The sequence below is a fragment of the Octodon degus genome, unplaced genomic scaffold, assembly GCF_000260255.1.
Source record: "Octodon degus isolate 3935 unplaced genomic scaffold, OctDeg1.0 scaffold00045, whole genome shotgun sequence".
Classification (NCBI taxonomy): Eukaryota; Metazoa; Chordata; class Mammalia; order Rodentia; family Octodontidae; genus Octodon; species Octodon degus.
Genome location: NW_004524621.1, coordinates 12,075,710 through 12,087,802, shown reverse-complemented (window position 1 = coordinate 12,087,802; position 12,093 = coordinate 12,075,710). Strand labels below are relative to the sequence as shown.

General features: G+C 49.2%; 2 protein-coding genes across 5 annotated transcripts in view; both read right to left on the bottom strand.

The window, feature by feature from the left end:
* The window catches only part of Dctn3 (dynactin subunit 3), an 8,006-nt gene extending 4,749 nt beyond the window's left edge, over positions 1–3,257 (bottom strand). For all 3 annotated transcript variants that reach the window (XM_023716119.1, XM_004631897.2, XM_004631898.3), the window contains exons 1-3: positions 3,130–3,257; positions 1,085–1,169; positions 344–430 (exon numbers count right to left, since the gene is read on the bottom strand). In XM_023716119.1, the coding sequence (XP_023571887.1) occupies positions 344–430; positions 1,085–1,169; positions 3,130–3,225 (268 nt within the window). In that variant the 5' untranslated portion in view covers positions 3,226–3,257. The remainder of the gene's footprint in view (positions 1–343; positions 431–1,084; positions 1,170–3,129) is intronic.
* Positions 3,258–4,779: 1,522 nt separating this feature from the next.
* On the bottom strand, positions 4,780–11,765 carry Arid3c (AT-rich interaction domain 3C). 2 transcript variants are annotated; one of them, XM_004631895.2, is made up of 7 exons: positions 11,469–11,765; positions 9,537–9,609; positions 6,942–7,125; positions 6,536–6,825; positions 5,805–5,984; positions 5,507–5,596; positions 4,780–5,047 (listed from the first exon to the last, which is right to left on the bottom strand). In XM_004631895.2, the coding sequence occupies exons 1-7, from the start codon at positions 11,763–11,765 to the stop codon at positions 4,947–4,949; spliced, it is 1,215 nt and encodes a 404-aa protein (XP_004631952.1). In that variant the 3' UTR covers positions 4,780–4,946. The 2 variants fall into 2 exon arrangements, with proteins under 2 accessions (XP_004631952.1, XP_004631953.1); XM_004631896.2 differs by lacking the exon at positions 5,507–5,596.
* Between the last annotated feature and the right edge of the window lie 328 nt (positions 11,766–12,093).

Below are 12,093 nucleotides of genomic sequence, written 5' to 3'. Positions count from 1 at the left end.
ATGCTGAAATGCATGCCAGTACTCTCCCTTCTCCTGAATGATGTTATCTGCTCTCTTTCCCTCTGTCCAGTAATCAGAATGAGAAAAGTGCAAAAGAAGTTTCTAGGGGATGGGTCACGACAGAACACTGGAGTGGCTCCCACAGTGGCTAGACCCATGACCTGCAGCTGGCCCACAGATACACTGGGCCTACTGCCCGCTACAGGATCTACTGAATCACCACAAGCAGACTAAAATTCCAGACAGCAGCTCTCAGGGCTGTATCTACAACAAGATGGGAGAGGGTGGCTCAGCTCCCCCACAACTCACATCCTCAGATGCATGTGCATACCCAGCTCGTTACCTGCTAAGATGAACTGCAACTTAGAGGCATCAGATAGGGCAATTCGGTCGATGTACTCAGGGTCCAGGTATTTAATCAAGTCTTCAACTAAAAAAGTAACAAGATGGAAAAATAGAACAAGGTGGGGTCTTACACAGAAAGTTTAGGGAGAGCCTTGAATGAAGCATAGTCACCCACATGAGCTGCATTCACCAGCTGTCCCATTTCCTTGTTTCTCCATTGTCATTACCTGTTGGCTGACCTAGAAACAACTGCTGCCAGCAGCTAGACCCCACTTCCCCTTCCCACTGACCTATTCTCATCTGGGAGAAGACCCCTTTCTTTCTTAATACCACCAACACAAGCCAGGGCTTCATCTAATTCCTAGTTGATGAGCAGTTGTTAATTGTGACAGAACTAAAGAGACTGAACCAAATCTGAGGCTCTCAGTGGCTAATTTCTTTCTTGTTTCTGAACCTTGCCTGGAAAAGTCTCATATTCTCTTCACCTCCCTTCACCAAGGGAAGATTTCAGGCAGGGTCCTCATCACTTAACTTGGGATACTGGAATGGGCTTGAGATTTATCCATGAGATACAAAAGCACACCCCAATTCACCACTTCAGCAGGGAAACGTCTTCACATTCTTTTTATCCTCATAGGACTACAGTGACCTACTGACTGAAGAACCAAGGTCAGGTTCCAGGAATCACAGGATGGGAAGCAGGGCAGCAGGGCAAGCAGGCACCCATGGAAGCACTTACTCTTTTTATACAGAATCTTCACTCTCTCCCTCTTACTGGCAATGTTCCCCAAAGCCACCTGCACCTTGACCAGACCATCAGCCACCTGTAAAGGGTATGGAGGTTAATTCTAAATAAACCATCTGGTTCAAGGCTTGGAAGTAAAGAACCTTTATCCTGCAGGATGTGGAGGTACATGCCTGTGATCCTAGCACTTGGGAGGGTAAGGGAGGAAGATTGTCACAAGTTTGAGGCCAGCCTGAGCTATGTAGTGACTTCAAGGCCAGCCTGGATTATGTAGTGAGATCTTGATTATGGACTGAAACCTATAAAGTGTAAGCTAAAATAAAACTTTCCTCCTATAACTTTGGTTGTTGGGTATTTTGTCTCAGCAATGAAAGAAAAGTCATTAAGACATTAGACATTCCCTAGTTTGTAAAACCCTAGTTTTAGCATGAGGAATGCAGTTATCTTACCCAGGCCTTCATTACCTCATGACTGGTTGACTATACAAGTGTCAGACTAGCTGGCCTAATTCCAGTCCTATCTCCACCTCAACTCTAATGTGGGAAATGGAAGAATGTAGGACAACTTTTAGGCCTAATAATGGTGTGATCTTTATATAGGAAATACAGAAGAAAATTAAGCTAGGGGAGATGCAGAGTTAAAAGCATTCAGATTGAATGCCGGGTGTGGTGGTGCATGCCTGTAATCCCAGCATTCATGAGGTTGAAGTAGGAGGATCACCATGAATTTAAGGCCAGTTGGGACTACATAGTGAGTGCAAGGCCAACCTGAACTACATAGCAAGACCCTGTCTAAAAAAAAAAAAAAAAAAGGAAAAAACTAGTAGACAAAAAGACATATAAATCAGCTTTTCAAGACAGAAATCTCGACCAGAAATACACATTTGAGATGTAATGACATATAAACAATAACAAACTATAGAAGTGGATGAGCTTACATAGGGTGTAGAAGGTAAGGAATTCCAACATGTAAGGCTCACCCAGGTTTTAGGGTAAAGAATGCTAACATTCAAGTGGGGAGAAAAAGGAACAAATAAAAGTAGAGGCAAATAAGACTGAAAATAGCAGTCAGAGGTAGAAGGAAATCAGAATTAAGAGTCACAGATGCAAAAAGAAGAGAGTATCTTGAGTAGTTAGTTTTCAGATGGCAGTACAATCTGCTAGTGACAACAAATTTCACAAGAAGTGTACAGACAGCTGGGCATGGTGGCACATGCCTGTAAACATAGCACCTGGCAGAGTGAGGATCACAAGTTCAAGGCCAGCCTGGGCTACACATTGAGATCCTGTATCAACACCAAGCAAAGCAGGACAAATGTACACAGTCATTCTTCTGATTTCTTAGCTGCAGGATATGCCTGACACGACATAAGAAATTCTTCAATCACTATTCTTTCCATTTAGAAAGGGGACTAGTGGGCTGGTGAGATGGCTCAGTGGTTTAAAGCACCTACTTAGAACAAGCTTAGCAAAGCACAAGGACTGCGGTTCAATCCCCAGCACCACATGCCAGCCAGCCCCGCCCCCTGGTGGGCTGAGCTGGCCACACACACACACACAAATATCTGAACACCCAGTACACAATCCTTCATTCTCCTAATCCTGTCCTCAGATTTCACTCCTCACCCCTTGGAGTCTTCCTTATCCAACTCTGGACTCCCTCTTATGAGGTCCCATGGACAATTCTTTTAGCAATTAACTGTGTTGGGCTCCAGATCGGCAATTTCACTGTGGATTTCAGATCTTAGTGAAACTCTCATTAGTCAACTTCTTAAGTGTGTCAAGTTTCCCTGGAACGGAGTCTTAGCCATGGTCACTAAACCCACCTCAAAGAGGCCTAACCATCCACTGCGCGGCACCACTCCCTCCCATGGGAATGAACTTCGAGCCTCCAATCAGTTCTAGGTGGCCCCAATCTTTGTTATTTCAAAGGCCGGATCGTACACCTTGGGACAGGAGCGACTGCGTCCATCCGGAGGGAGGGACCAGGGGATGGCTCTTGCCCTGGCCCTGAATCGGACCACCTGCGCAGACTCTCACCTTCCGCGAGCCACGGGCTCCGCCTGGTCCGTACACCCAGCGTTCTAGCTCCTCCACTCGGGCTTGTAGCCTCTGAACATCCGTCAGCGCTGCCATCGCTACTGCTACCCGGCCTTCACTGCGGAAAACTCAGAGGGTGGGACATCCGCCTAAATAGGAAGGTTGGCCAATCCGAGTTCACGCATGATCTCAATGCAGGAAGTGGCGACAGAATTCAGCTTTTCAATCCCGGAAGTGGCCTGACCGGACGGGTGAGAGACGGCAAAAGCTGTCTGGTTACCTAGGCAACGCTACCGTTCTGGTGCCCAATCCTAACTTCTAGCATCAGGTTGACAACATTTTGCTTTTCTTTTTCTTCTCCACCGCATTACCTGAAATTGCACATATAAATACACCCATTCCAAGATACGTTCATTCCCATAGATAACTAGAAAGATTCCTGAATGAAAAAAAATCTTTTGGAGTCTTTTAAAGTTTATGAGACTAAGTGACCAGAGGTGGGTGGAGAGGCACAAGCCCCTAATACCAGCACCCTGCAAGGCTAAGGAGGATCGCAGTTTTGAGCCCAGCTTGGGCTTAGTGATTTAGCGAGACCCTGTTTTTTGTTTTGTTTTGTTTTGTTTTTAAAGCCTGGTGTGGTGGTGCACTCGAGAGGCTGAGGCAGGTGGATCAACACAAGTAAAGGACTGAGCTATATAGTGTGTTCAAGGCCAGTTTGTATAGTTTGTACTATGTAGCAAGACCCTGTCTCAAAAATCAACAGAACAGAGGCTGGGCATGGTGGCGCGCACCTGTAATCCCAGCGCTCGAGGGGCTGAAAACAGGAGGATCACTATGAGTCTGATCTGTGTAGTGAGATCCTAACTCAGCTGCCTGTAATATTACCCCCTCTGAAGAAGTAACCTGAACTGCCGTGAGGGGAAATATGCGCGAAGACCACTCTGGCTTCTTCACGCTGAAATGGGTCGTAGTTGTTGACTGGCAGTCAGATATATTCTTTAGTGGTTTTATCTAAAGGCCCTTGATAGATGACAGGCATTTTCGTCTTGGGTAGATGTATAGCTTTGAGTCTGGAGGAGACAAAGCCAAAGAAACAAGTCAAATAATCACAACAGGATAATTATGAAAAAGACGAGACTGTAGGACCTGTACTAAAAAAAAAAAAAATCAACAAAATAAAGGCATCAGGAAGGGAGTATAACTCCAGGTGAAGGCCCTGGGTGCAAATCCTGGTATTGTTGATGATGACTCAAGTGATTTGTCCAAAGAACTATGGTGAAGAATCAGGATTTCAACTTAAGCAGTCTGATTCAAAACCTTCTATTTTCATGAACTTGGCTATTGTGCCTTTACTTTTAAAAAACTATGGCCTATATGCTGCTTGTGTACCACATCATTCCCACCTCCCAGACCCAAATACAAAAAGAAGGCACTGAAGAGGGAGGGATCATGACTTTATTTTTCCAGATGTGACCCAAGGGTCATTTCCTTCATAATACTCCAACCTGTCACCTGGCTTTTGAAGGGAAGCAGGGTTGACAAAGAGGTGGGGTGCCACAGATGACAAGACAAGGGGCACATGAGGGGATGATGTAGGTCTCTAGAGAAAGAATTCTTTGGTAGATGCTGCTGGAATTGGCCATGAAGGAGGTGCTCTCCTTTTACAGTGAGGTAGATGAAACATCAAAGTAAAACCTTAAGCAAGGAAGTGGGGTATAGTATCAATCAGGGCCCAGGGTGGGCATCTTGAAAGAATCAAGGTGAGATGGTGCCCCACCCCAACAATGGGGCTGGGACTTAGTTCTGACTATGAGCTTTCAGGGCAAGGTATTGCCAGGGGGCCCTGCTGAGGGTGGGGGTACAGGGTTAGTTGGGCCCTGGGACGCTGTTACAGGCTGTCGACGGGCAAAGAGAATGCCTGGTGAAAGGGGTAGAAGGTGGTAAAGGCAAACACAAGCGGAAGAGGGTGGGGGAACAGAACAGAAGAAGGGAAAAAAAAATGTAAGTATCCTGGTTGCTAGAATACCACACACACATACCCTTGCCACCCAACCTCCTTTATTGTAAGGAGAAGACCCTTAGGTTAGTGAGAGATTCCTATGCCAGTGTAGATACCTTCAAGCAGGTAAATAAGAAATGCTAACACTGACACATAGACCCATGACAAGGCAAACATTCCATGGTAACCATGCCACAGGGCCATGCCTTAAACCCCATGCCTTATAGATTATCCCCTTTCACCCATACCACCCTGAACCTGTACTCATGCAAGTTCAGATACTCCTGAACCTCATGCTAGTACAAAAGCCTAAAGCCCCCATGCCAGACTAAATATCCCTGACTCCATGCCAGTGTAGACGACCTGCAGTACCCATACCAGTGTAGACCACCCCGTTGATCTCTAGAGCCATGTTGATACTGCTGATGCCGCTGCCTGCCAGACTGAGGGGCTCATCCAGCCGCTCTTCTGTCCAGGAGGGGGCAGGGAAGTCACATTTGGCTTCAGGCTTAGACACACCCACTCTATTCCTAGAGATAGCCCCCATTCCACTTTAGCCCCATACAGTTCTGTACAGAAGGATTTGTCTGCCCACCTCCAACATCTATTAGGTGATGGAGCTATCCTCCCTCAGTGCACAGACTGGAAACCCCCTCACCCGAAAGCCTGTCCTCACCCCTCAGGGGAACCTTGCCACGGGGTAGGAAACTGGGGGGTGCCCCAGGACGAGGTGGATCCACGGGGCCCATTAGCACAGCCCTCTTCTCTGGAGGTTCCTCTGGTGCCATCTTCTTCCGTACAGGTCCCAAGGTGAGGCTCACAGGTAGTGCCAGACGGGTGGGAATTCCGCTCTCCTCTGGAAGAAGGAGTCATTTAGCTCCTCCACCTCATTATTTCAACCTGTTGTGTTTGTTTCTCTCCCAAGCCTGAGAGACTAGAAGAGCTCACCTAAGTTCATGCAGCAAGTTCAATCTCACTTTCCTTTCAGAGCCCCAGCCAGGAGGCTCTGAAGGTGTAAAATTCCAAGGCACAATACAGACGTCTAGTTTGGTCTAAGACTCTGGGGGATTTCCTTGTTTTTGGTTGTTAAGTAGTTCAAGTCCAAGAGGTACAAACTACATGCAAATAGGAGCTCTGGGTGGACAGGTGTGGAGTAAAGCTGCTGAGGGTAAAGGTCTTTTTTCTAAGCTTCAGCTCCATACAGCTGTAACCCATACCCCAAAGCTCTCAGGACTTTATAGGTCCCAAACCTCCGAACCGCTATAGGTAGAGATACCCAGACTGGAGCACCCGATCTGATCTCGCTACTTCCATATTGCAGTGCCTTCCTACATTTTAATATTTCCTATAGTCGTGCCTGCACTGACCTTAGGCACCCCTTAAACTTCCGCCTCTCTCCCCTCGCACCTTTCTTAATAGGGCTTGGGCTCAGCTGGGCGCACGCGTGTACCGGCAGGCCTGAAGCAGAGCTCTGGGCTGGGCCGGGACCCTGTAGGGGCGCGGGTGGGGTGGGGCCAGGACCCGGGGCGGGTCCCGCAGCAGCCCGAGGGGGCGGGCCCGCCAAGCCGAAGAGTGGGGCGCTGCTGTAAGCCTGGCGGCGGCCCTCGCGCCGATTGCTGTCTATAGCGGCCTGGAGCTCTCCCGGGGAGCTGAGCGCCCGCGTCTCGCACTCGTACGGGTACAGGTACTTCATGTACCTGTAGGGGCGGGGCGGGGGGCGGGTAGGGGATTGGGAGGCAGGACACGGCCAATCAAGTCCCACACCCGACCCGCGCCCCCATCCACATCCCCTCATCCCTCCGGCCCGCCTCACTGGGTTCGTAGAGTGAAAGCTGCCGAGGTGATGGTAGTGGGCAAACTGAGGCCGCGTGTGACTTCCCGCCACACCTTTCGGTTGATGACTTCCACCAGACCGCCCTTAGCCGTCACCAGGCGAAACAGCGCATAGAGATCCAGTACTTGCTTTGCCATAATGGGCACGCGGTTCACTGGTGTCCCTGATGAGGAGTAGGCAGACAAGACACTAAGATCAACAGGGGGAAATGAAGGAACTGGATGCCTGCTTGAAGTTTGGGTGCCCCAGGACCCAGGAGAAGGGAGGGAAGGAGGAATTGATGGGGAGGTGAGGTTACAAGCAGTGACCCACAGAACCTTCAGGATCAACATCATAGCAGGAAGGACAGAGGCTCAACCAGGGGACACTAGACTTACTCTGTAAAGGGACAGGTGGTGCTGCATAAGCTCTGCAAACCAATCTCTGTCATAGTTACCCAGTTGTGTAACTGTAGCCTGAAAGCAACCTAAGAGGATACTTAAGAAAAGGAATGTGCCAAGCTGTATTTGAATGAAATTTTTGTACCAGGAATCAAATTCAGGGCCTCGAGCTTGCCAGGAAGGCTCTGTGCTACTGAGCTATTTCCCAAGCTCCTCCAATAAAACTTCATTTACAGACTCTAAAATTAGAATTTTCTGTTTTGCTTTGTGTTTTTTTGAGACAGCGTCTCACTATGTAGCCCAGGCTGGCCTCAAATTCACTGTGATCCTCCTGGCTCAGCCTCCCAAGTGCTAGGACAAGAGACACACACCACCATGCCTGGTTGAAATTCTAATTTCACATGTCTAGAAGTTATTCCTCTTTCAATTCTATTGTCTAAGGATGTAAAAACCATTCTTAAGCTCAGCATAGTGGGTGTACTCCTGCGTCTCTAGCTACTGGAAAGGCTGAGGCAGGATGAATATAAGTTACCTTTTTTTTTTTTTGGTACTGGGAATTGAACTCAGGACCTTGAAGTGGCAGGCAGGACTTATGCTGCTGGGCTATATCCCCAGCTATTGTAAATTATGAACAGCCTATCTAAAACTAAAATAATAAAAAGGGCTGAAGGTGTAGCTCAGTGGCAGACTGTTTGCCTAACATGCCCAAGGCCTTGGTTCCATACGCAATACACCAAGCAAACAAAAACACTTTTTCCTATCTTGAAGGAGGCTGGATTTGACCAGAAAGCTTTTCTTTGTTGAACTGTGGGGTAAACTATAGGATGAACTTCTGGATAGTGTCAAACAGCTGACTTCCCTAGGCAGCAGGCCTCAATGGCTGCTTGAGGTTTGAGAATGGCAGGCGGACAAGAATCAACTCCTGCCTGGGCCAGCGAACTATGTGGCCTGCACCACCCCCGACAGCCAGTCCTGACAAAGGGGCCTGTCTCCGCTGAGCGATGGGCCCCAGTTAATTCCTTACCGATCCTGTCCCCTTCCACTGCTGCCTTTGGACCCGAACAATTAGCTGCGGCCTGATTAATGGGGGGAAATTATCGGCCCCGTGGGATGGTCCCTCCCCCTTCAGCTGAGCAGAGGGAGGCAGGGACTGAGGGAGGCAGAGCCAGGGGTGGGCAGAGCTGGGATCAGCCCAGCCTACCACTACTCCAACATTTTCAGTAGATCAGAAACACCAAAGAGGGGGCAGAGAGAAAGACTGGGACCAGAATGCCTAAGCTACCCTGGGAAGCAAGAGGGCTGGGGGCCCTAAGAAGGAAGGGACCAGAAAGGGATGTTGGGCCTGGGATGGTGGCCCAGGGAGACTTGGACCAGCAGCTGCACTGGGGAGGGGGGGTTCAGTGCAGCCAGTTAATTAGCAGCTTATCAGGCTTCGCTCTGAGTGAGTTAATTAGCTTTGTAGAGAGAGATAATGAGTCAGTGTTCAGTCCCATGAATCTGGGGAGAAACTGAAGTGATGGACTGCCACCCACCCTTATGCCCTCCTGGACCCTTCTTCCATTCTCTCTAGCTTTGAGATTCCTGGAAGGAAGGAAAGAAGGAAAGAAGGAAAGAAGGAAGGAAGGAAGGAGGGAGGGAGGGAGGGAGGGAGGGAGGGAGGGAAGAAGGGAGGGAGGGAAGGAAGGAAGAAAGGAAGGAAGGAAGGAAGGAAGGGCAGAATCTCCTCCTCTGCCCCAACCCATAGGGTCCCCAGCCTAGCCCTTGTGAGGTCCTTTCTTGAGTATAATCCCAGTCCTTCCTGCTATAGAGCATATGGAAAGCAAACAAGGGAAAACCGAGGGAAAATGAGGCTGGATGGAAAAAGAGCCCACCATACAGAACCAAGATATTCCCAGCCTTCCAGTCTTGGGACCTTCCCACCCAAGCCATCCCCCCAGCCATTCCCCCTTCCACACTCCCAATTGATCCCACACTCATTAACCTGCCAGTGGGCTTGCCACTAATTAATCCCAAGGTGGAGAAGGGGGGCAGGGTCAGAGGTTAAAGACGCTATTGAGGGCCCAAAGGATAGGTGCTGCCAACCTCAGGCCTCTAGAGAGAGGACCCCACCTGGAAACTTTACCCTGGGGTCTCCTTTCCTCAAACCTAGTAAGAAAAGGCAATTCCAGGATCCTTCCCCAATCACCTCACTCACCCCTCTTCTGCATGAAGCTAAACAGGTCATCCAGAAATTCCTTCCTCTTGGGGTCAGCATCAAGCTCATACAGCTAGGGAAGGATCAGAATCATTCTCCAGCTCCACTGAGCCCACTCCCTTGGGACCCCAGTTCAGGTTGTACCCTGAACATGGGTCCCTAAATGAAGGACTGACTAGGTCTGAATGTGAACTCCCAGCATTAAGCCCACCAACTAGGGGGCAGGTACAGTACATTTTTCTAATACACAGAGACAACCCCCTCCCCTACTGGCTAGTGGTGCTCTCCACAATTCAAACCCTGGAAAATATGGGAAGAAGCTGGAAGGAGCTAGAACAACTCAGCCTGGGATTCCAGGGTGGAGACTTAACCTACCTTGAGGGGACCCTGAGAAACCCAGGCAGAAGCTAGGCAGGGCTGTGCTGTGCATTGAGGACTGACATGTTTATCTGAGGCACACATTTAATCTCATTCATCTGTGCAAGGGCTTCATGCTGTTTGCATCCTGATATGCCAGGGACAGTGCTGGATGAGGGGACGGGAGGATGCTCTGGAGCTTCTGGGTTGAGAGTTGGTCTGATCTCCTTCTAGAGGCAGTTATCCTGCCTACTGTAGAAGCAGCCACAAAGACACTGACCATCACATGCCACTCAGGACCTATGGGCCATCCCCCTATTTCCAAGTCACCTAGAGTCCCATCATCTCCAGAAGCACCTCCCAAATCTAAGAGGAACAATCACCAGAGCAATGGTGTCATTGATCCACAGTAATAGTCTCTGAGTAACACTCCAAACCCCAATAAGAACTCAAAAGAGTAGGGCCAGGGCTATAGCTCAGCGGCTTGAGCACCTGCCTGGCAAGTGCAAGGTCCTGAGTTCAATCCCTGGTACCACAAAAACAAACAAATTAAAACAAGAACTCAAAGAGTAAAAATCACCTGTAAGTGACAAACCACAGAGACTCGTCTTTATAGCCATATTCCACAACACTGGACCCTAAGTCTCAGGTGGACACTTTAAAAAAGTACCATTTTCCAAGTAATAAGCTCCAGAATTATGGACAGGAGAAAGAGTCACTAGAACCATATCTCCAAAGTAACAGGGCCCTAAATAATACACTCAGTCTTATGCCAATGCCCCAAAGTATTACCTACAGATTAAAAATTCTGGAAAATACTTAAAACCAACACTCTATGAGTAACACTGTGAATACCACACCTGGAGTCACAGCTCCAAGTAACACCTTCATAGTGATACTAGATACTAGATATCATAGCCTGTACTAGTATCTTTAGATTAATACCCAGAAAGGCTCCATCAGGGAGAACCTTGAATCAAGGCGCTGTGAATAAGGTCTTATCATTCCCAGTTGCACAGGTACACACTACAGCTGCCAGGGGGCAACACAGAATGGAAACTGTCATTAATGTAACTTAAGCCCAAGACGGTGGGAGTGGTTTGACAGGAAAGAGCAAGGATGTACCCGCCTAGTAAGGGAGTAGAATCACTATCTTGCTTCCAAAGACAAGGTAGAATGCCCATGACAATTCCACTGGTCCTCGTAACTTGATGTGTGAGAAGGTAGATGGGGTGGTGCTGACACTGGAAGTACTTCAATTCCAGCTCCCTCTCCCTCAGACCCCCTATACCTCTCCCACCTTCCTTTCAGACTCACCAGTAGCATTCAATTTGTCAGCCTGCGTATTTCCGGGTGTCTTCAGTGCCTCTTAGTGCATTTCTATGCACTTTTCACATGTCTGGGTGTTTCTGTCACCCTATCACTATTGTCCTGTTTTCCCACTAGCTCTTTCCCTAGTTCTCTGTATCATTCCATTCTGCAGAAGGCAGTGGGGATGGGTGGACTACTGATTACTTAGCTCTGCTTTCACCTGGAGGGGAGGAAAGGGGATGCCCTGAAAGGGGGGGGCCCTACCTGCTTGAACTGTTCCTCATAGGTCCACTCATGGGGATGGGGTCCAGGAGGCTGGGTGGTAGGTGAGCTGGGGCCCCGGGTCCCTGGACAGTTCTCTTCGGCTACCTCCTCCTCTGCTCCAGTTTCCTCCTCTTCCTCATCTTCTTCAGCATGCTCCTCTTCCTCAGCCCCCTCAGGAGCCTTCAGGGGCCGGAGACCAGGCAGGGAAGGCCTTGGCGGCAGTGGAGGATGAGGAGGAGCCAGTGGCCCCACCCCTTGGGCCAGGCGAGCTGCCTGCTGCCTCTGCAGGGCCTCCATTACAGCTTCCAGGCGCAGTCCCCCTGCTGGGGGGGCCCCTGGTACCAGGCGGGGCCCCACGGAGAGGGCTGCCTGTGGGGGAGGGAATTTTGGGAGCTGGGTTTTGCTGTCTCCACATCCCTCAACACAAGGGGAGGTGGTCATGGATTTGGAACACGAGAGGGTCATAAGGAAAGGGTAGAAAGATAGCTACGCCAGAGATGGAGAGACAGAAAGCTAGAAAAAAGAGGAAAGACGGGGACCATAGCCGGGAATCAGAAATGGCAATTGATTGATAGACAGGAAGCGAGTAAATTTGAAAGGGTGACAGGGATAAGGAGACAGAGGT